Below are 23,273 nucleotides of genomic sequence, written 5' to 3' on the forward strand. Positions count from 1 at the left end.
TTGATACACATAATTTAAGTTAAAGGACCAGTATGTAAGGATTTAGTGGCATCTAGTGGTGAAGCTGCAACTAACTGAACACTGCTCGCACTTGTTTTTGAAGACATGGGAATGAGAATGAGGCTGTAAAGTGTTTGGTTTGTCTGTTCTGGGCAAGAAAAACACAACAATTCTTATTTTTGGGTGATTAAACACTAATAAAAACACATTTAAATGTTACATACTGCATCTTTAAGCCTGATATTGATACGGGTTGATCAGAAAATTGTATATTTATTAGAAAACTATTGATATATCTCCTCAGAACTGAACGTTAGAGCAAAGTGTTTGATTAAAATAACAATTTATAGAGTCAAATTGACACATTTTTCTCTGCTTATACTTGTATTTTTCACAAAATTGCCCGTTTTCATCTCTATAAATGGTATAAAGATGCATTCGGTTGATCCACCTCTTTCTTCCAGTACGAGCATTCAGAGAATATGGTAAATAATATCTCTCTTTAAATAGCTTTGAGGATGAAATAGTAGCTGTGTGTGTGGACATCACACTGCCCTTCCCTGTGGCCTGGCAAGCACTTTACAAACAAACCTAAGCAGTTTTATTGATAGGGTAATCCCAGACTGATTAATGGCCCAATAATCAGCCGTAACCTGCAATAAATCAGCCCACCAATCAATACGGGCCTGTGCTCTGCAGCCGTGGCCAGATCATTACCGTGTCACTGTATATCTACCATTAGCGGAGCTGAGCGCTGACGGGAGGGAGGGAGGAGCGGAAGAAAAAGTGCTTCCTTTTTCTAATGTGTTGGAAATGGGATTGATAGAGAGGTTTTTTTAAATTTCATTTGTCTCCCTCCACCTTCCTCCCTCCTCTCTCTTCTTCCTCCCTCCTCCTCCTCTTTCAGTCTGATTAATGGCCGTACAGCGAAGGCAGTGATAAAGATGGAGAGGGGTGAGCAGGATGTTAAATTATGATAATGACAGCACTATTAATGACACCGGGAGACATTATTCTTCAGCCCTTTCTGGCACATCACAGCTGTTAGTGGTGCTGAGGATGTTAAAGGGGCTCTTATTGATGACTCACCGATCAAACTGAACACAAAACAGCTATTTTTAAAGATTTTTAAGGTGTTTGTGTATTGATTAAACTTTAATATACATTATTTATTTTTCATTTAAACGTATTTCCCAGGAAAGTGGCTACGGGTCACACAAAACAACGATTAATCAATGAGTTTGATTGACAGAAAATTAAATGGCAACTACTTTCTGAGGTTTTGTGATCATGACATTCACCCGACAATCTTTAACTTTGAGCGACACAGAACGAAGATTTATTAGTTAGCTAGCTAGCTAACAGCATGGCTAGCTACTGGAGCTCACTGATTACTGTACAAAAACTTTATATCAGTGATTTTGGGATAAACTGGATCATATTTTATGGTTTTCCCTCTGATTTGTTTTTAATAATTTTGAGGTTTGGACAAAACAAGCATTGCAAAGGTGTCACTTTGCACTCTTACTGTTTTCAGAATTTTTACAAACCAAACAATCAATAGACCTTTTTCACAGCAGCCATTTTGAGATAAAATAGTGGGGTAATCACCTGTGAACTGGGGTTCTGTACCTTTCAGGTAAAAACAGAGTCAGGGTGCTGCTATTCCGCATGTTGGCTCACTGGAAAGGCTCTCCTACAATGAATGGATGGAACCTTAACTAGTCCTCTTTTACAGGCAGGATTTCATTATCCTCAATGCGTTTCAGTGGATTCACACTTCACTATCCATCACAGTCCACAATCATTTGATACTACAAAGTGATGATCATTGTGAGGCTTTTTGTAAGAAGTTTATCATTTAATCCAACTACAGCCCCATGGTCAATGCAGATCCTAATTGAACAAGAACTACTGGAATAGCTGGCTTGACCATTAACAGGTTTAAAATGTATATTTTAGCTTCATCTCCTGCTCTACCAAACACAGCTAAGGCTAAAGCTTTTTCTTGGGATGTAGATTTTTGTCAATTTGTTGGCAGATAATACACAATTAGGCACTGTAAGCTTGTAAATAACAGTGACAATAGTAACCTGGTTACTTTTAAAAAAAAATATATCATACAAATAACAACCCACCTCCACTTTTCTTTCAGTGTATCCATGATGATTGACTTACCCTTTCCACCTTTAAAATAGACATTTAGTTTTATAATTAACGCCACGTAAATGCTGAGGCCATGCTTAGTTTTATTAAATGCAAAAAAAAGAAAAAAGAAAATACATGTTCAGCAAAATGTTGAATGACAGCACAGCGTCTGACAAAGAAAAACTAAGTTATCATAATGAATAGGTATGAGCTCACATGAACACACTGTACAATATCATTACAGTTTAAAGAATCATTTCACCTTGGCATTAAGCAGCCAAAAGCAGGTGGACAGAGCTTCCGTGGACAAATCCTTCCAATAAACAAGAGACAAACGCTTCTTACTCTGCCACACTATATTACATTTTCAAAGACATGTACATGCTCTCTTTTGGTCATAAATACCCCCCAGTTGAAAACAAAGCACCATGTGAGCAGATGTTGTAAATCATTCCTGCAAAATGGTGTTGATTTGACATTTGGCGGCAAAAGGAACATGATATTGACACCAATGAAACTCTGTGGAGAGTCTCTACCCGTATGCAGCAACAAGGATCCACCCTATTCTGCCTTGCATTATTTTGTGATACTCATTCTCCTAATAATAGAAAAAAAAAATGTCTGGCCTTTTTATGACTCTGTCGCATCTATAGGCAACAGATAAATAGGCTGCTAATACACACTCTTCACATAATGCTTAGTTTAGGTCAACATACATTTGTGTTAAGTAAGAGCAACAGACACAACCATAGTAACAGTGTGGCCATTTTAATGGATCAGGCAATACTTGCTGTGATGTATGATTGGCTTTAAATAATAAACAGCAGATTCTTAACTAATCGGTAATCTAAACTTTGTATATGCACAACTACATTTGGTGTTTGGTGGATGCTTTCACCAAAAGTGCCTTAAAGTATAATAAGTGCAGACTTTGTTAGGATGAGTAACCCTGGTGTGAATAAGAAGAATTTAACACTGCCAAGTACTAGTACAATTTAACTAGTACATTTAATTTTAAATCCAGTTACTGATGAGGAAATACTTCTTAGGTGTCATTATGTCTTGGGATTCAGTCATATTCCTGATACCAGTGGGTGTGTGAGTGTAACCGTACATTATATTGATATACTGTAAAGACCCTAAGTGGTTTCAGTACGCAGCATTTCTAAATAACAAGAAAATGATACTCAGCTGTTTTATTTGTTCACAAATTTACTGTGAACCAGCAGCAAAGTGATCTACAACACTGGTTCTCGACCTTTATGGCTGAAGCCATACCATACTTGTAAACGAACTTAACTTAACTTAACCCCCGAAGAGATGATTTATATTTTCACTGTCTGACTATTTTACTTAATTATTAGAATACATCTCGAGGTTGCAACTACTTCAGCATATTACAAGACAAAGGAGTTTGACAAAACAATTACAAACATGACAGCATATTTGTATATTAGAAATATTTTTTTTTTTTACACGTCATACATTACAGCTCAAATCGCCTGGAGGTGTCCTGACCCACAGGTTGAGAACCAGTGATCTAGAGTAACGTCCTGCATTCTTTAAAATCACTTCCTCAAAAAAGGGTTCTGAAAAAGCTGAAACCGCTTGGCTTTGTTGAGCTGAACACACGTGTACTGTGTGGCTAACGCTAGCTGTATGCAATTAGTTTTTTGGCCCTTTGTAGTTTCACGTACCTTAATATACAAACTGTTTTACCCACAGAGATGAAGAAAAAGTGTTCTTCCAAATACAAAACCCCCCCATCTGTACGTTGTTTTACAATCACCTCATTCCACTCACACGCTAAAACAAAACGCGCATAAGGCCACACATCAACAGGATTATGCAAACATAAATCGATCTGTACATGAATTAAAAACATTCAGTGCTTCAGAGTACCCAATAAAATGTCCTAGCATTCATACTGTCTCTTTTTTTGACATTTGGCACGTAGGAAACAAAAACAACACTCACACATGCCTTCGTAAACTGACTCAAACATGACAATCTTTAAAAACACCGAAGTGATAAGCATTTACATCATTCTTTAACAGTGGCATACATTCCAGTTGTTCATAATCTTTGAGTCCTATTTATGTCCAGTCCAGACTAAGTAGGAAAAACAAGGACAGGAATGCAATGAGAGGAAAAACAAACAAACATAAAAAAGACAAATATGCATTCAACCTAACTGGCATTGCAGGTGTTTGAATCTTCATGGATATGTACAGTGAAGTGCAAATTGAAATGGGTATGTTTCATTTGAGGGGGGAATGATGATGTCTAGGGTATCAAGTTCCATTAGGACTGGGCAGGCACTACTTTTTTAGGGGTGGCTGGCTTCTTGGTTTGCCAGAGATGGTTGTGGATCGTGACCGCGTCCACGCTGGCTGACATGGTCTTGGCTGGTATCTGACTGAACTGCTTCTTGTCCGAGTTGTACTTGTAGAGGCCGTCGATCATCTTGCGCGTGATGCTCTTGGGGCCGAAGCCGGTCAACTTGTTGATCTCCTCTGTCTCGGGGCAGTAAGTGTAGAGAGAGCGGAACTGGCAGCCGGCATCTCTGAACAAAACCAAGAAGTTGTTTGCCTCTGATTTCTCCATTTCCTATTAAAGTCAAGGAAGAAAAGCTCATTAGATACAGCATGAAGGTCACATCTGCTAAAGAAAGGCCAAAGGTTTGGTGATACTTGACTCACAAGCATAAGTTTAGGTATTTAAAAGTGTGTCTGCCCTGTGACTCTGATACTTTTTCTGCCCTTACACTTTGTAGTTAAAATACTTAAGCCAAACCTTTATTTATACATAAAGGTCTTTTAGTTGAACATTACTTCAGAATTTATAGATGTGATGGAAGGATTTTGAAATAAACCAACAAACTGTAAATTCACAAATAGTTTACCTTATTTAACTCAATGACAGAGAACCAGGCCTTTATTTTGAAATTCTCCTGTTCCGTGGTTAATAGTAATTGTTTTCATTCACCAATTAACTCCAGTGGTTCTACTTTACTGTTTTTCCCAATCAATGTTATTTGGTAAATTACATTTCCAGCAGAATTTTTACATTAAATGTCTTGCAGCATTCACTTCATTAGGTGGACTACTTACTTACTGTGAAAGAACTCCACCATAACCTGAATATCTGCTGCTATGTATATCTTTTTGGGACATATATGACTTTATGGTGCCTTAACAGTAAACAGACCGTAAAAGAGGAAGAGGTACCATGTCAGATTTTAATCCACAGTGTTGAAGGTATGTGGTGTGCACCATCAATCGAGCCAACAAGGCACCCCTGCAAGTGTATAAAATAAAATCTTAAAAGCTCCATGCTGTTACCTCCAGGATCTTGTTCTTTTGCCCCTCATTAACCTTGCCGGCGAGGCAGCAGTGGGCCAGAGCGTTCTGGATGATGTGCTTGTTAGATTTGGCACTGGGCTCCTTGTATAGTTTTGGTCCTGAATGAGAACAGAGGAGAGAAGATCAGGATGAGACTGTTGTCATAGCAACTCCTCCAGTTATGTCAAAGAAAAGACTTCCCTCCCTATTTTTACTCTTTCTTTAGATAAATCATGTATGAGCATTTCCACTGCTAGCATATCCATGTGTTTGTGGGTAGACTGACACAGGCTGTGCATTTATAGTACACACAAAAAAGAAATTCCCACAGCTGATATATTGGATTTACATGTTACATCTGCTAAGGTGGGAAACCCTACCAATAAGGCAATGAGACAAGAGGATGACTTTGTTTGGACAAAAACTAATTATTAATTAAATTAAATATTGGTTGCACTGGATATAAGAATTAACCTAGAATTAAACAGGAATTAAACCTAGGCTCATCATGTTATTCCAACATTAGCTCATATTATCATTTATCTTATATGTTGTTAATATCGTCTTATAAACTTAATATCAGTTTGAACATTTGCATTAAAAAATGATGCTACAAAAGATTCTTGTCCTACCGGTGTACTCTGTGTTGGATGTAACAGAAGAGGTTGTGGATCCATTTTCCCAGTCCTTTTCCCCATTCCGGCTGCAGGAGCGGCTCGGGGACAGGAAGCCATCTGCAGAATCTGGCCTAGAATACACACACGCGCACACACACACATACATGCAGAGAGTTAGATCCCCTTCCTGCATTGGTGCTGCTCCTGAACACTCAGGAAATTATACTATAGGCAGGGCAGGAAACTACTGTACTATTTGTACAAGATATTTTGAAATAAATGCCATCTACAAAAATGAATCCTTCCAGCCATGACAGAACAGCAGTATTAGGCTGGTGGCTGTTATCATTTTCCCACCCTGTCTACATCATGTTCTTATAGATTTACCCTTTACTGTGGAGGAAACGGTACTATTTCAGCAAACAGTTTGAGGTTTGGTTGTCCGTTGTACATCCTTACAGCAAATAGTGAGGTAGCAAAGCTTGCAAGCACAGGCAGTGAGTGCAGTGATGTGAAGCAGTCTGGCGCATTTAAGGTCAATAAAAGAGGTCAATCAATTATAGTGCAGCACTTTGCATTTACTTGCTCTTTTTCTGGGCTTTAACTGTATTATGTGTCCCCTGTATACACTGGCATTTTCTCAAACAAGTGATTTCCATATACACAGACTATTCCACTGGGATTATAATGCATTTATAAAATACACTATTCTGCCTCTGTAATTATGTGAAAATCGATGGGCACTGTAAATGTAGAGTGAAAGCAACTAAAGCCAAACTTGCTTGCAGTGCTTTTTAGTGAATGTAAACCGCCCATGTTAACAAGTCATTTTAGCAATAGGACATTAAAAGTGTCATTTGGATTAAATTAACATGGATCTTCGCAACAACTGGTATTAAATGACGTGACATGAATCTTGAATACCCTACTGGCAGGGTTTTAATACACAATATGGGGTTAAATGACTTGAAAAGATGGATGTTTTATGCAGGGTGTGTTCTAGAGGACTGGTCTGTGATGTAGTGACTCGGAACAAAACTAAACATTTACTTTGATGTTATATAAGGTGTGAAAAGCCAGAGCAGGAGTGTAAATTGGCGAGGAAGGCGCAGCAGAGAGGTAAGTGGAAAAGGAGAAATGACTGTTTTGTGGAAGAGATGCTGCTAAAAGCGTAGCATTATTCAGGTGCTTTGAAGTTAATCATAAGAAAATATGCTGATTTTCCTATAAGTGCTGGATCAGTCCCAATCCAATAAAACCATGTGTGGGGACAGGGTTTCAGCACAGGATTGGGCTCAGGACAGCATGGAGAATTTAACTGCCAAGCAGAAACTAACCTTCTCCTTCTCAGTTTAGGAGATCTCAGAAAGTAGAAGAGACTGCCAGAGGCTAAACTAGCACTTCTGACATATGTGAAACAGAAAGTATTAAAAGAAGGAAGATAGAAGAATACAGGAGAAATGTTAGACTTGAGGACTGGAGATTGTCAGGAAAGCTTGGCTTTAAAAAAAAGAAAAGAAAGAAAGGTCAAAACATATCATCATTACTGTACATGAAGAACAGTTAAAGACTCCACTCCAAGTCAGTTTGTCAGATATTTTCAGGATCAGAAGCTTTGGCATTGTTATAACACATGTCCAAAACATTTTTTTAACAGCTGTTAAGGCAAAACACCAGCTGTTACATCCCTGTATTCTGTCTTTCTTGAGAATTCCAGCCAAGGACTCATTTTCTGCCCTGTGTCATTCAGTGTGCATTTACTCTATATATTATGCATGGATTTAATAGTCATTAATATTAGCTTAGTAACTGTAATTCTTAGAGCAGGTGAACCAGGGCAAAATTATAAATTATTCCCAACATTTGCACGGTGCCAAGTCTGTTTTTCATTTTGTTTTAGTACTTCTTGGATTTTTCTAACTACTATTTCTTCCTTCAAACTGGCACATGTGCAGAGGTTTTCACACTGATCATGTTTTACTAAACACCAAACTTTAAGTTCAAATTAAAAGGCTACACCAAACACCATTTTACAGCATTTTACATTTTTCATAAACAGTTATAGACTTTTAAAAACCTCTCACCTTGGCGATCTCTTCTCAGAGTGAACACTGTCGCTGTCTCCCAGGTTGAGGGAAGCAAGGGACAAGCTGGAGACTGAAAAGACACGTTGCCGTGAACCTGGATGTGAGACGAGATGTGGCACAGCACGACACAGTTACACTGACACCATGAATAACAACAACACCACGCTGTCCCACTGTGTTTTGTGCCAGCCCTGTCACAGAGCAATGCAGCCTCAGTCTTATGACTAAAATGAACTCTTGCATCCAGAAATACACACAAAGTTATTATGAACACAGCCTATAATACATGCACAAATATGTATTAATACACATTATATAATTCTTATTGGATTGACATATAAAACACATACAAACACACAATAGTATTGCATTGCTCCTTCTGTATATCATGTTAAATATAATTTATAAAACATAATAATTGATATTATTTTCTGTTGATATACATGATATCAAAACCAATATTAATACAAATAACTGACCAGATTATATCAATATTTTTTTTAGATTAATTACTTATGTAATAGGACATTCTCAAGTGGCACAAAGCAAAGTGGCAGCAGCACACAGATTGGACAGATGGGATGACCTTGACCTCTCCGAGTTTGGGTCGTCTCTACGGTTACCTGTGGCAGCTCTGGCAGGTGTTTTCGGGGAATCCATGCTGTCACGGTGGATGGACTTGGGACGGCTCCGTCTCTGCTTGGCCCCACCGGCTGGTCGAGGTTTAATGACGGTGTCCATGTCCTCCATCAGTTTTAGCTGCTTCCTCCTGAGATATTCCTGCTTGATGAACTCCCTCCTGGCCTTGTCTTCCTCCTTCCTAATGCGCTCTTCCTCTGCTTTCAGCCTGAATAAAGGGATGGGAGGATGTCAGTGCAGAGAAATACTGTGAGGTTTTTTTTACTAGATCTATATCTCATTTTGGTTTATTGACAGGACAGTAGAGAGAGACAGGAAAGACAGGGGAGAGAGAGGGCATGACATGCAGCAAAGGGCCACGGGCTGGTGGCCAGTGTGGTAAGGACTCAGCCTTGACACATGGTATGCTTTCAGTGAGCTACTGAGGAGCCCAAAATATTGAGTTTTCTGTTCAATATATGTGGTTATATACTGCAAACTACAGCTTTTTTTGTACATAGTACATGAAAACATCTGGCAATGTGGTCACATTTTCTTTATTTTCTGGTTTGAAATAAAAATTTAAAATAAATAATACAAAAATTATAAAATTATCATATCAAGAAAAGAATGCCAGACTAATGAAAAGAGCACACAACACTGTGTTCCAACATCTGTGTGCTCTGAAAATGTGTATGGACTTATTTTCAAGAGTGCGTCAACATACCGAGCTTCCTCCTTCTTCTGCTCCAACTCAGCCTCCAGCTGCATCTTCTTCTGCTGGCTCTCCTTCTCCCTCCTCATCCTTTTCTCCAACAGTGCAGCCCTCTTCTGAGCCATGTTCTCCTCAGCTTTTCCATCCGCCTGAGTCACAAAGGAAACAGAGTCACGTCACACTGTTTGCGGTGTTCAAAGTAGAATGAAAATCCAGTAACATTTAGTGAATTTTATTAATAACTGTTGTTATTATGTCTTTATCCATATTCTTTGTATCACAGGACAACAAGAAACTAAAAAAATAATTATTTCCATTATTTCATGGACATTTGCCCACATCTCACTACAGTTAAGATAGTTTGCATGAAACCCTGACTATAGCAAGAGAGCAAGAGACTATTGAAAACATGGTTTGTCAACTGTCTGTGTGTCCTTATACACACTCCAAATGTATTGTAAATTCACATATCGTGCTTTTACACCAACACTACAATAAGAAATTCAATTTGAATTCAACATAGGCACAGCCGGCTTCTGATTTCCGTACAAATTGGTTTTGATTTACAGTTTTATTTCATGTGAACATCCTTTGCTTATCCCTCAGCATCCATCCTGACAATCTATTCAACCCTTCTCCAACCCCACTTTTCCACAGCTGTGCCTGAATTATTCACAATAGCCCCAGTTTTATGACCTACATCGAAGCTGAGACTGCAGCAAGCAAGCTATCTCACAACCCATAAATGAGAGGATGATGCTGTTCTCTGTTCCCAGAATCATTCATCATTTTATGTCTGGAACAAACATGGCTGCCCCAGGTTCAAATGTAATTGCCTTTTTTTCCAGAAATGTGCCACTACATTTTACAGCCTTCAGTGCTGCGACATGGTTGCAACCTGGACTCTGCATGCTATGATTTTAATTATTTATGCAGCTGGTCCTTTGTTCTCATTTTTTATGATTTATGGTCTTATTGGCTGTGTTGCTACTCTGTGCTGCTTGTTGAATCCTTCAGTTCCAGTGTGAGTGTCCTCAAACTGCCTGTATATTTGGGCTTTGTGCAGATCCACGTATTATTTATTATGACAACAGAAAGTGCAACAAAACATAGACAATGGTCAAATTAATGAAAGTGAAAATTAATGGAGTTTGAGTTATTCTTTTTGTAATACGGTGACAGTTGTTTGAATTAACAGCCTACCTTGAAGAAGAAACCACGACACATCTTCTGATCGTAATCCAAGCCTTCCACGTTATCCTGCTGCATTTCCAAACTATCATCAAGTGTCAGATCTTCCAGTGGCTTCACGACTGACAGGGGAACCTCAATCAAGTTGCTCTTGACTTGTCCCGAGGCTTCTGGCAGTGGAGGGATTTCTGTAGGTGACACCGTGAAGGTCTCTACCACAGGGTGGGCCAGAACCTCAGGAAATGATGACTCTATGGTAGGTTTGAGATCTGCAACTGACTTCTGAACTTTCAGGTCGTCTGCTTCCATCTCAGTGATTTTCGATTGGCTGTTAACCTCAGTTTCCTGGGTTTGGCATTCAAAATTTTGTTCTCTTTTGTTCTGGAGGTTAGGGGAGGTGGGGGGTGAGTTGGCTACACATAAACTGGCATGCTCCCTCTCGGGGGAAAGGAGTGACTCCATGTCCTTGTTTTTATCTCCGTCTGAGGCTACTGTCGCTGGATTGGAGGTTGCTGGTTTCTCACCCATGTATACAAAGGAACTTGCCAAGGGCTGGCAGGGAGAAAATCGCCGTAGCCTGGGAATGCTATCGACAGATTGCGGTGCAGTTAGGACTCGATTGTAAGGGGCCAGCTTTAGCTCGCTGGGACGAGGGGTGCGAGGATTACGCGAGTGGAAGGAGGCAGATTTGCGTTTGATGCTGGTTGGAGAACGGTGGGTGGAACGAGGGGAGTCGGCAGGAGAAGAGGGTCCTGAGGATCGAGCGACAGCTCCGGCTCGACTTTGTTTTTGTGGTGATGGGTTTGTATGAGGAGGAGGGATGACCCACGCCTGCTGATGTTGCTGCTCCCTCATGGCCATGATCACTTCCTGCTGCTGAGCCAGCCGCTGCATCTCAGTCTGAAGGAAGGCTAACGAATGGTTGAGTTTCTCAATAGAGCGCGTATACTCAGTGAGATCTACCTCAGTTAGCTGAGCATGACTTTGCCCACCTTCCTCTCCTGCACTAGGTGACTTTGTCCAACAGGAACCTGTGCTGCTTTGCTCTGCTCCATCAGGTGTGTCTGCCTTGCTCCTCCCGAATATGAAGGTGGGACTTGTGCTTGCCGCCTTGCCTTCTCCCTCAGTTTTTCCTCCTTCCTCTCCACTGGCAGCCCCATCTCCTTTTCTCTTCACCACATTGAGAAACGCTGAGTGACCCATCTTTTGCCGGTGCCTTGTAAAAGCAGCTTCCACTTTCTTCTTCTGTGCTTCAATGGCTTTACGTTTCTCCTCCAGCCTCATCCGCAGCTGTACCATCTCCGTAGCCATGACCTGAGCAGGGTCATTGGGTGGAAGTTGTACAGGTGTGGGCGATGCTTTGGTAGCGAGGGGTGGGGTGGTTTGTTGATGGACGGGGCTGTGCTCAGGGGTTGGGGCCCAGGAGACAGATAATGGGTGGCCAAACTCAGAGCCCTCAGGAGTGGTCTTGAGGGAGCTGCTGCTGCACCTTCCGGAGTCTGGCGCTGACGGACTGTGCTTCCTCATCTTCTGTTCTGCAAAGCTGGTCATCTTCACTCTGGAGGGGGATTTGCTCTGACTGCTCGGGCAGGGGCTTGGCGTGTCCATATCCAGGTCCATGTTCACAGAGCAGTCTTTCAGAGAGGAATCCTCATCCAGCATGTCTTCTGTTCGGATATGGATGCCAGTGTCCACCTCGGTGGTGTCTGTGGTGCTCAGAGGCCCTTTGGAGTCTAATTCTGATACTGGTTCCAAGCTACCAACACCAGGCCTGTGCAGAAAGAAGCCACTGTTGATCCCCTCAGCTGGGGGCCTACTTGGGCTGTGGATAATCTGGAGGGCTTCCTCAATGGAGGGAGTTGTTGCCATGACACTTCCATGTCCGTTGGGGTACGCTGGCCTGTCGGGCTCCACACCAGCCAGGCTGTCTGGGCAGCCCTCCTCCTCAATGCCGACACTCTGACCATTCACTGGCTGGAAGGACAGGTTACGCTTCATTCCACGAGGAAGGTGTTGGACCTTAAAGCCAGAACCATCATCAGTGCTGACAGACCTGACCATGCCGCGTGCAGAGGGAAGAGGGCCAGGAGAAGGGTCCTCTTTGTCAAAGGGGATGTCAAAGGATACTCCATAAGGCCCAGACCTGAACAGAAAAACAAAAAAAGAATCCTCAGATTTTATATTACTAACAAATTTTGAAGGTTAATTAAGGAGAGAGTGTGATTTGGCAACATCACAATGCGCATTTCTTAATCCCCATGGGATAATTAATTATCTTGGGGATTGGATTTTATTTTAAATGAGCAGCACACGAACAGAACAGCAATATTACTAACCTTTTCTCTTTGGGCCAAGTGCCAAGGTTGCCATCGACAAAGGACATTGAGGTTGACCTCTTCATCTCTCCTGGATGACACAAGTAAGCAAAGTAAGAAAAACAGAAGGTGTTGTACCTATAAGTAATCATATTTTTATACCATACATAACCCTACAATATTGGTAAAATAAAAAAACAACAACCCAAAAAAAAAAATAAACAAAAGTCACCTGAGTTTCGAGGCTGGGGTCGGAGGGGCAAACTATAGAATGAAGGAGAGAAAATGACATGTTAAAGATTGTAATATGTATTTTCATTGTACTTTCTAGCTTTAATTTGTCCATTTAAGGATTTTACTGTGCACCTTATCTGCACTGTGCACCTTAAGACCTTATCTGGCTTAATCAGTCTCATATATTCACACCTGTGAACTGCCCACCAACCAGTGTAAACTACTAGCCAATGAGCTACTTGACTGGAAGTGCCTTGCTTTTCACATTTCACACTGAACACCATAATTTGGACTAGCATACCTGGGTCTTTCAGGACTTGGGGGTCTTTCCATGAAGCTCCTCTTGGTTGCCTTGGAGATGGGGATGGCTGGCATATTCTTCAACAAGGACGAGGGCTCTGAGGTGACAACGGCGACAAATTATCACTTTGTGCTTCCACAGTGAACAGCAACATAATAAACAAAATAAATTTCCCCATAATTACTATGCTTTGTTTAGGTTTAAGATAAAATACACCTACAGGTACACCTCTACAACTACCGTGACATCTCGCACTTACTACCACCACCACATGACACTACAGTTGCTATTGCTACTATGAATATTATTGTAAGGTCAGAATGTAAGACTTGCCTGTGCATTCATTGTCCAGCATTCTTGGTTTCACAAAAGAAGGCTTGACCACCTCAAACCACCAGAACAGCTCTGCCATGAACACCAGGTAGTTATTCTGTGGAAATATTCAAACAACATTTAATTACTCAGCAAATTCTGTATGTGTCTTGTTATTATTTTATTTCATACCATTTGCCATACAACTGCATTTTACCTATTTCTCCAGCAGGTGTCTCTGTTAACTCTTACAGAGAACCTGAGGTGATGAGTATTTTATCTCCCAGCAGCCTGCATATAAATAATTCACCAATCTTGCTCCATTTCACAGAGTATCCTCTTAAGAGAAAGATGCTTCATAGTTCAGTGGAGTAATTTACAAGGGGATCTATATTCATCATTCTTTTCAGTAAGGTAATTTACATTTCCCAAAAAATAAAATGTATCTTACTTATTAAGAGTCTTATTAAAGAGACTTTTCACACAGTAAAAACTTATGTTAGCTAAGCCAACATAACCAACATTATGGCTTTTTACGTGCTAGATAAGCTGACTACTACTCCCATAATAATGTCAATAGTACCTGTGGTAGTGGAGAGGAGTGATTAAGGAATTAACCTAATTTGTAAAATAGAGGTCAGCTATTTTTTTCTCTTCACCACCAGCATGCAATCCAGTCAACCTGAATTAAATCGGGTAAGCAATGTTGGAGGGATCTCTGCTACTGCCGTGCAGGCCATGTCCATGTCTGAACCAGGTCAACATACAATGGGAGGCCAAACTGCTTGAGGACACTGCACTGCAAAAAAAAATCCATCTTACAAAGTAATGTCCCTCAGTAAATATTCCCTATAATGTGGAAAAAAATTGTGGACTATGAAAGATTTCTTAAGGAATAGAAGCATCTATCAGAACTGGACTGTATAACAGAGGTAAAACATAAAGCCTTTAACAGACATTACTCGAAAAACACCACGTGGTTCAACCAGTATTGATGACACTGTAGAAAAATCCATTCAGTCTCATATTTAGTCCAAATAGTACATTTTTAAATGACCCAAGAATAGTGGCATCATGAGTGAAAAGAAGTTTTACACACATTAAATTAGGATAAGTAAAATTAATTTAAGTTATTTTGCATTGTAAACTGAATGCAGGGCAGGCATTTCAAGAAAACAATATTTAATCTATTTATGCAAAATTTAGCGTTTTTTGCAGGGAAAAAGCCGGCACTCAATTATAAATGCACATGTGCACGCACATGCACATGCAAAACGAGTGCGGTGAAACAGGGACGACCTTGACGAAACACGCCCCCTCCCCGCCGTCAGCCCGTGGTCTCCAGACAAAGACAATGCTGCATGGCTCAGCTCTAAAGATACCTGATTCACCTCATCAGCAATATTTTGCTCTACCAAGCACACACCAGCAAACACACACAGACATACACACGCACATCATACATACACCCTTAAACCCCCCTACTGCCGCCCAACAGGAGGGGCAGAGGCAATTAACACCAGTAGCAGTGGTTTCCCTTGGGTAATACTGCAGCATTTTACTTTTTTTTCTACTCCTTTTTGGTTTTACCTCACATGCTAGAATGCAGAGCTGTAAACGTGTGAAAAGGTGTGTCAAAATGATGACAAAATGTAGGTGTGAGAAGCTGCACACATGGTTACCAAAGTAATTAAACTAAAGCAGAAAATACAGAATTATCATCTTTACATGCAAACTGAATAGTTGCTTATTACAACCACAGTTTTTCTTAAATCAGTGTAGGGATTTTTTTCATCTGCTACATTATCTTTTTCAACCCATGTTTTGAGTTACACTTACCCTTCTAGTTACTCTTGGATTAAAAAGCTCTTTAGCATATAATTACTAACAAACAGCTAGTTAAATACCAAAGTTCTGGTTACCTTTAGGTGTGTTCAGCACATGAAGCATTCCTCCATGGGTAAAGACCAACAGAAAAAGAAAAAAAGCCCAAAAGAAAAAAAAGAAGGAAAGAAAGAAATAGAGGAGGAGACAAATATCTCCTATTGTCCGCCCAGCCGGGATTGGTGGCAGAAAGCCCAACCTGACTTCTCCCTTCCCATCTGTCCTTCTGACTACTACTGACACACCAGGTGTGAGTGTTACCGCTTAATACTTCCAGTCAGCAGTCACACACACTCACACAGATCCCCAAACAACCAACTGCCGCACCACCACTCTGCCTATCCACTGACTGACATTACTCCCTCTGCCAGGTCTGCACTGTTGCCAGATCTGTTTGTTTGGAGATTTGAGTGTCAGAGTGTTTCACTCTCAGGATGAAAACAGGAACCTGATTGGTGATTACTACGAGAGAGCTCGGGGTTAAGGGAGGTGGGGGTGGAGGGAGCTAATCCACTCAAAAGGGACGGGCACAAACAGCCCAACCTGCATGTACTATACATGCACACATGAGTGGTGTATCATTTAAATGCACCAGCAATGTGTATGGTGTGCGTGCATAAACATGCACATAGCAGGTCACACGTAAACATCCTACAAATGACATCATCCAACTCAGCAAGACACTCGGCCTTAACACACAGTGAGCATTCACAGAGCATTAATGTCAACAATCATTGGGCCAAAGGCTTGATTAAAGGATCTAAGTCCTACAGCCAGACAGACAGATTCACTCCAATCTGGAAAACCCACTCTCTTGATTTACCGCCAAATTTATCAGGCTGCCCTCAGTTGCCCGCAGAAAAACCTTACATTACACTTCTAAAGGAAGACAAATCTAAAAGGAGAATTAACTTCCAGGCTCAACTTTCTGGCCCCTGACATACACAAGACGCTTCAAGTAAAGAACTTCAGTGCAAAAACTGATGGAAAGATACTGAAAACAACAATCATTACTTGAACGTCACATAATCCTCGCACTCTTTACCTGCTGCTGGTCTAGAAAACGAGGCTTATCCTAGTGCGACATTCACTGCAAATCACTTTCTCTACTACTGAGTCGAGTGCAATGCAAGTGCAATATTCAAATCTCAGAAGCTTGAGTTTTTTGACAATGGTCAAATGTGTGACAAAACAGCATTATAATAAGGTACTATAGTGCTGTAGTGATGCTCTACAAATATTGTTCTCCAAATGTAAGAAAACATGTTTGGTACAGACCCCTACAAATGTTCACATCATCATGATTTTAATAAATTTTTCAGTGAAAATGAAAATTGTGATGCAAAAATCCTTCACACTAAACGGGAATCATATCGCAATTATATCATGCAACCCTAGTGTCTTTAAATCAAGCAGAGAACCCAGTATGTGTTACAAGCTATATTCTTCATTGCCGATATCAAATGATGACAAATGATCGACGAACTTAAAGCCACGTTGAAGAGGCAGCTTATGACTTACAGTAAGTGTGTTAATTGTCTTCCTCGGGGCAACCTCAGCATGTCGGCTAAAAACCTCCTGGTAAAGAAGAAGGAGACGCTGGCAAAAACCCAAATCTGGGGAATTTTATTTCTCCTTCTTGGATCCACAGATGGTAATTTAGATGTGAATTAATTAAACGAAGAGCCGGTAAATGGGAGTGGGTTGACGTGATTTACAAGCCTGGTGTCCATTAGGAATGAATAGCCCTAAGTAATGTGTGCATTCTATGGCTTTGGGGGGGTTGGGTACTGGAGGCTAGTCTATTGTCTCTTATAGAGACATACTGAACACAATGTGGACTGATCCCGTCTTCACCAAACCTCTTTCACTCCAAGTCTTGTGGTACATTGAGAGGGAAGGGAACAGACCCTTAACTCTGGTGGTTTTATGTGCAGCAATCTACATATTTAGCCATAAAGAGGCACATGGAATCTGACACAGGGATGTCACACAGACTGGTGTGTATGTGAGTGTGTGTGTGTGTGTGTGTGTGTGTGTGTGTTTGGGCATGAAAGCACCCAATCAGCTACCAAATGTTCAGGCTGTGAGGCTTCATGCTAATGTTCTGCACATATAGATGGATTTTTTTGGATGGCTGATAATATCTATTACAGTGTTGAACCCACACCAGCTACATTCTAGCCCTCATGCTTAAACTGAACTGAAGTGTCTCCTTTAGTACCTCCATGTCAGCCATGCAGTCAAAGTGGTTATTTATTTCATTTTTTTTATACACTTAACAGCTTATGTATTACCATTGTAGTTGTTTAGCTGATTGCCATATTTTTTTTTCATTTTGATAATCATACTACATAATTTCTGTAATTTTTCAAGCAAAAATGCCAAATATTCCTTTGTTCCAATGTGAGGATTTGTAGCTTTCCCTGTTTAGTAGTTGTATGCCTCAGCGATGGGCATGTTTAAACATATCACACAGAACCTGCTGCCCGTTCCAATTTCCTCTCGATTGGTGTAGTGTTATCGCTCCTCCTTGCTTCGTCTCTCCTCTCCTGTTTCCATTTTCTTCCACAACAACACCTCTCTCGCTTCCCCTCCCCGTTAAATGTCTCGGCTCAATCTCTATAATAAGGTCTCCATTAGTAAGACGGGCCACGCTGTACAGCTGAGGGTGCGACTGCCTGGAAACTGGGTCAAGGTTACTGAATCTAACTGGTTCTGTGTGCAGTTCTGGCTGCACTGCTGCTCTCAGGCAATAACTCTGCTCTGTTGGGATTTTTTTTTTTTTTATCCCTCGTGAAATCAGTGTCAGCAAAATACTGCTACTGGCTCACACGACTCCAGTATCTCTTTTTTTGATGCTGTGTATAGAGTGTGAGATGCATAACATTAAAATTAGTGCTTTTCCCCTGATTTATACAGTTTAATACATATTACTATAATATTACTACAAATATCTACTGTTTATTGTATATATACACTGATCAGCCATAAAATATGACCACATTGGCTTCCCTGGTGTGTATAAAATGCTCTCAACTGCACTGTTAAGACAATTTTTAAGTTTAAGGAGGCTTGAAAGTTGATGTCTGTTTAGATAGTCTACTGATGTTTGTCCTCTCAGTGACCTGTGCTCAGTCTATGCTGAGAACAACAGTTCTTTGGCAGAGGATATGCTGAGGCAGAGTCAATGTCATGTCCACATATCAACTTTATTTTACTGCTTATGCAGCTTTCAGGCGAAACACACTGAGATGGACACAACAGGGACAAGCACAACCACACAGCACAGACGGAAAGTTACACCAAACCACCAGACAAATACTAGTACACCGTCTTTGTGGTAGCCATTGTGCCTTTTGTGTGGCGGAATAGTAGGAGTTGCTATATTAAGATGTTGTGGGAATTGTGGACTCCAGTAGCCATTGTGGCTGGTTGATGAAAAGGTTTTCTGCCCTGACAAAAATACGTATATATGAACTAGAACTATAGTTTCAGAGCCAACATAGACTTTTTACTGAAATATAATATTAGTCATGCACAACCACATAATGCATAAATGTAGCTTTGTGTTTCTCAAACTTAAGCCCTTGTCTCCCATTAATCCCGTTTTTATTAAAGAAGAAAGAAAAATGGGGATGGGAGTGAGTTTACTGTAACAAATATAAGTGTCCAAGCTGTTTCTATGACAGATGCACTCCAGCAGCATCACACATTTATAGACAGAGAAATTATGATCAATAATCTCACATCCGCAGCAGACAATTAGAATAAAAGGTGTCAGAATGAACAGAGGGCCAAGCTGTGAGAAACAGAGAGAGGAAAGGAGTGAGTCAGTTGAGGACAAAGCGAGAAAGAAAATTACTTGAAAATGATTGAGAAAGGTCAGGAAACAGATAGACGAAGTATGATAGGAGATCACAGAAAGTCGGAATGAAACCCAAAAGGATCCAACAGAAAGAAAGACATGGAGAGTAAGAAGAAAGAAGGAGATATGGGTAAGAAAAGAAAAAGGCAAACAAAGGGAAATTAAAGTAGGAAATGGATAAAGAAAGACAAGGAAAGAGTGTTTAAGGAAAGAATGAAAAAACATATGAGGACATGGGAGAGCAGGGTGAGCGCAGCTCTCTAGGCTTGTGGTTGGTGAAGACAGATAGTTTGGACTGGATGGTTTTTCCACAGCATGACTCACCACAGTGGCTACAGAGCTGCTCATTTCTCCTGTTTCATTTAGCCTTTCTCACTGAAAACCATACCATATGGTTTCCTAATCAGTTTAGTCGAAAAAGTCATGAATGGATTTATCATTAATATAAGTATAACTATATTTGTAAATGTGCAAACTAAGACCTGTCATTACTCCCAGCTTTTCTTTTTTAAAAGAACCACCACTTCCTTGGATTTTGTGTTAACAGCCATTTCATATAAGGCCACATTTTGGTGGCTTTTCTACTACTGGCATTTCTTCTTTCTGCTGGCACACACTGGGTACATTTTAAGGGCTCCATTTTAACAAGTGAGTAGCTCAGCGGTTTAAATTTCTGACAGATATTTCTCCAAGACTGTAACGACTATTACACACCAACTGTAAAAGCAATTTCGGAGTGGAGAATCAGTTTGCAGAGAGACTTTTTTGGATACCAACCAAACAGGACCAGTATCACAATACAAGCATCAAGTCACTCCTGAGATATCTGTTCTGTGAAAGTCTTTATGAGAACAAGCTTCTCAAAGCGCAAACTCATGAAGGAAAATTAAAAATTTAATTTCCAAAATAAAATAACGGTTACTTGTTAAATAACTATAAAATAGAGTCTTCAGTCTGTCCAAGTATTTGTTAGTGACTCACAGTAACTTACTGACAAAACATAACAAGCACGTTAAATGGTTTGATACAGAAATTAGGGTCAAATTACTTCACTTGTAATAGCAAGTATCTCATTTGGAAAAGAAACCTTGGTGGTCGAATGCAGCCAGGTTAGAGCGGTACCTTGATGGTGGAGGAGGCGTAGAGCATGTCCTCCAGGCTGAAGTGGCAGCAGCTGTTCAGGTTGTCCTTGCAGAAGTCCTGTATGAGCTGCAGATTGTATAGCCGATCAGCCAGCGTCATGTTCTCCTTCAGACAGACATCTGAGAGGGCAGAGGGAGCCATCGGGTGTCAGGGTCAGTGTGACGTCAGTATGAATTTAATGACTGAAGGGCTTCTGGTTGTAACACACACACACACACACACACACTTCGGTGGTTTTCAGTGTGCTGGTGGCTTTTGTTTGAGATCAGAGATGAGTGCAGTGTGTTGAGGATCTTTTAGGAAGGAACTGCTGAAGTTTTATAGCAAAATGGTTTATATACAAGTGACCAATCATGACAGTGAGTTGCCTTTTATCAACCTGTGGGCGGAGCTGTGTGTTAATACATTTAAAGAGTAAACGCTGTTGAGTGATTGATCCTTTGTCCCTGTGATGTTTTCAGTTTAACTGAATTCTTGTGTGTATGGATATATTTTGTATATGAGTGTGTGTGTGTGTTTGGCAGCCCCATTATCAAGACACTTCATTAACAATGTGATGTGATTGTGTTGCATCTTTTGTTGGCGTCTGAGCTTTGATTTAGTGAATGAGTCATTCAGGGGCAAAAATCATAAAAAAATAAAAACACAAACTGTATTAAAAAAGAGAAAATCACTGTGCTCAGAACTCAGTTATTTGCTTTCTTGGTTTGCAAATTAGATTTTTTTAGCATGTAGCATGCTGTTTCAATGGACAGAAACAATTTAAGGAGCAGAAACCTATATATTGTTTGACCTATTAAGTTTGGTCAACAGAGCTCTTACACCTGCATACATGCTGCCCTAAAAAAACAAACACAACTCTTACTTCAGCCCACACTATCTGTAAGCTCCTTACCGTCCAACGGTAGCAGCTGAGGGCAGTAGAAGTGCAGCAGAGCACCCAGGGCCGACCCGTCCGTGCTGTCTTTCAGCAGGTTGTCCACTGGGGGGATCCAGGGAACCGGCTGGGTCGAGGCCTGTTCCTTCCTGTAGCGAGCCTGCATAACATCAAATACATACATATAAACCAAAGTGTATTGCGCAGCATTATCCTGCCTACAGCTACAGTTCATATGGGGCTAGACTTGTCCTCTTGTTTCTTTTTTCAATCATTAATTACAGCTGCAAAATCAGTAGTGCATAATGGTACAACCATCACAACAGCTGTATCTTTATTGTCTCTTTGAAGGAGCATCAAACACTTAACTTCACACATCAATGCTTCATTAGTTTTACTCGTGTATGAAGGAAACTGAATGGTTCTGGAGCCTTACTGCATGTGTTGTAAAATGTTCCCTCTATGTTAGAGATCAGTGCTGCACAAATACAACTTGGCTCACTGATTATTATATTCTTTGTTAGTCCTAATGGTACAGTACTGAATAAATATTCTCCACATGTTGAGCATTTTCAATTCAACACTCTCATTTACAGAGAACAGCATTCTAATTGAAAACCTGTCAACATTGCATTCAACGTTTTTTAAATAAAGCAACCGTGAGTGCATCCCAATGGCATGAATAAATAGATGACTTTCTACAAAAACACACAATCTCTGAGCATAAATAAGACAACCTTACAAGAGGATCTACAGTGAGAGCTGGCACTGGGACTCTGAAACAATTTCATGCCAAATGCTTCCAGACATCCCATCTCTGAAATTAAATTCTAATCATTTTCTTTTTCATTTTTTATGGCTAATCCCTTGGGACCTCTTCAGCGAGTCCCAGAGGGTGTCTAGTTACCCTGACAAGGACGTTCACATAAGCAAATACAAGGAAGTATGTTGCAGATACATTTCCATAATGTGTGGATATTTTGTATGTATGTACAGTAAATCACATGGATACAACACAAGGGAACACTTGTTAATCCAAACAGGGGGAGCATACACAAAAGCCATGTTTATGTAACAGTGAAGTCACAGGTTGAAACACACTTGTGCTAAAATGATGCCAATCAAGACGGAGACGGAGGTAGGAGGGAGTAGAGATGGTCACTATGGATACATAGACGGAACAACATGATTGCACTGATTAGTTGACTTACAGGCACAAGCTTCATGTACCACTTGGTTGGAGACTGCAGCACAGAAAAGGGGAATAAAAACAACAAAGACATACCTGTTAGTGAGATTATTTAGTAATGCGATTAGTAATAAAAGGAAAGACATGACAGCTGTGAGATCAAAGGCAGAGAACCTTCGTGTTATTGAGAGTGCAAGAAAAGCAGCCCACACAACCCAAATAACCCTGAAATTGTGTTTAGCAGAATGTGATGTTACATTTTGAGTTTGTATCTTAGACTTTTGCTGCTCAAATGTCCACAGAATAAGAGTTTAGTCATGGCCATACCAAATATAAGGGTAGTCTGGAGGGTGTCACAATTTCTCTTAAATCAAATATCACGGCAACAATAACAAAACAGAGAAGATAAACTGCATATGAAACAAATGCA

General features: G+C 40.4%; 1 protein-coding gene across 4 annotated transcripts in view; it reads right to left on the reverse strand.

The window, feature by feature from the left end:
* Nucleotides 1-2,231: 2,231 nt before the first annotated feature.
* Nucleotides 2,232-23,273, reverse strand: part of camsap2a (calmodulin regulated spectrin-associated protein family, member 2a) — a 53,000-nt gene continuing 31,958 nt past the window's right edge. The window contains exons 5-18 of one of the 4 annotated variants that reach the window (XM_035653898.1): nucleotides 22,866-22,898; nucleotides 21,673-21,814; nucleotides 20,757-20,896; nucleotides 13,904-14,000; nucleotides 13,571-13,667; nucleotides 13,268-13,299; nucleotides 13,057-13,126; nucleotides 10,733-12,863; nucleotides 9,542-9,678; nucleotides 8,820-9,043; nucleotides 8,194-8,266; nucleotides 6,125-6,240; nucleotides 5,493-5,611; nucleotides 2,232-4,758 (exon numbers count right to left, since the gene is read on the reverse strand). In XM_035653898.1, coding sequence (XP_035509791.1) covers nucleotides 4,453-4,758; nucleotides 5,493-5,611; nucleotides 6,125-6,240; nucleotides 8,194-8,266; nucleotides 8,820-9,043; nucleotides 9,542-9,678; nucleotides 10,733-12,863; nucleotides 13,057-13,126; nucleotides 13,268-13,299; nucleotides 13,571-13,667; nucleotides 13,904-14,000; nucleotides 20,757-20,896; nucleotides 21,673-21,814; nucleotides 22,866-22,898 — 3,717 coding nt within the window. In that variant the 3' untranslated portion in view covers nucleotides 2,232-4,452. Of the gene's footprint in view, nucleotides 4,759-5,492; nucleotides 5,612-6,124; nucleotides 6,241-8,193; nucleotides 8,291-8,819; nucleotides 9,044-9,541; nucleotides 9,679-10,732; nucleotides 12,864-13,056; nucleotides 13,127-13,267; nucleotides 13,300-13,570; nucleotides 13,668-13,903; nucleotides 14,001-20,756; nucleotides 20,897-21,672; nucleotides 21,815-22,865; nucleotides 22,899-23,273 lie in introns of all 4 variants that reach the window. The other 3 variants (XM_035653896.1, XM_035653900.1, XM_035653899.1) reach the window with 3 other exon arrangements.

This window comes from Morone saxatilis, unplaced genomic scaffold (assembly GCF_004916995.1).
Source record: "Morone saxatilis isolate NCDOM2014 unplaced genomic scaffold, NCSU_SB_2.0 Contig12, whole genome shotgun sequence".
NCBI lineage: Eukaryota > Metazoa > Chordata > Actinopteri > Moronidae > Morone > Morone saxatilis.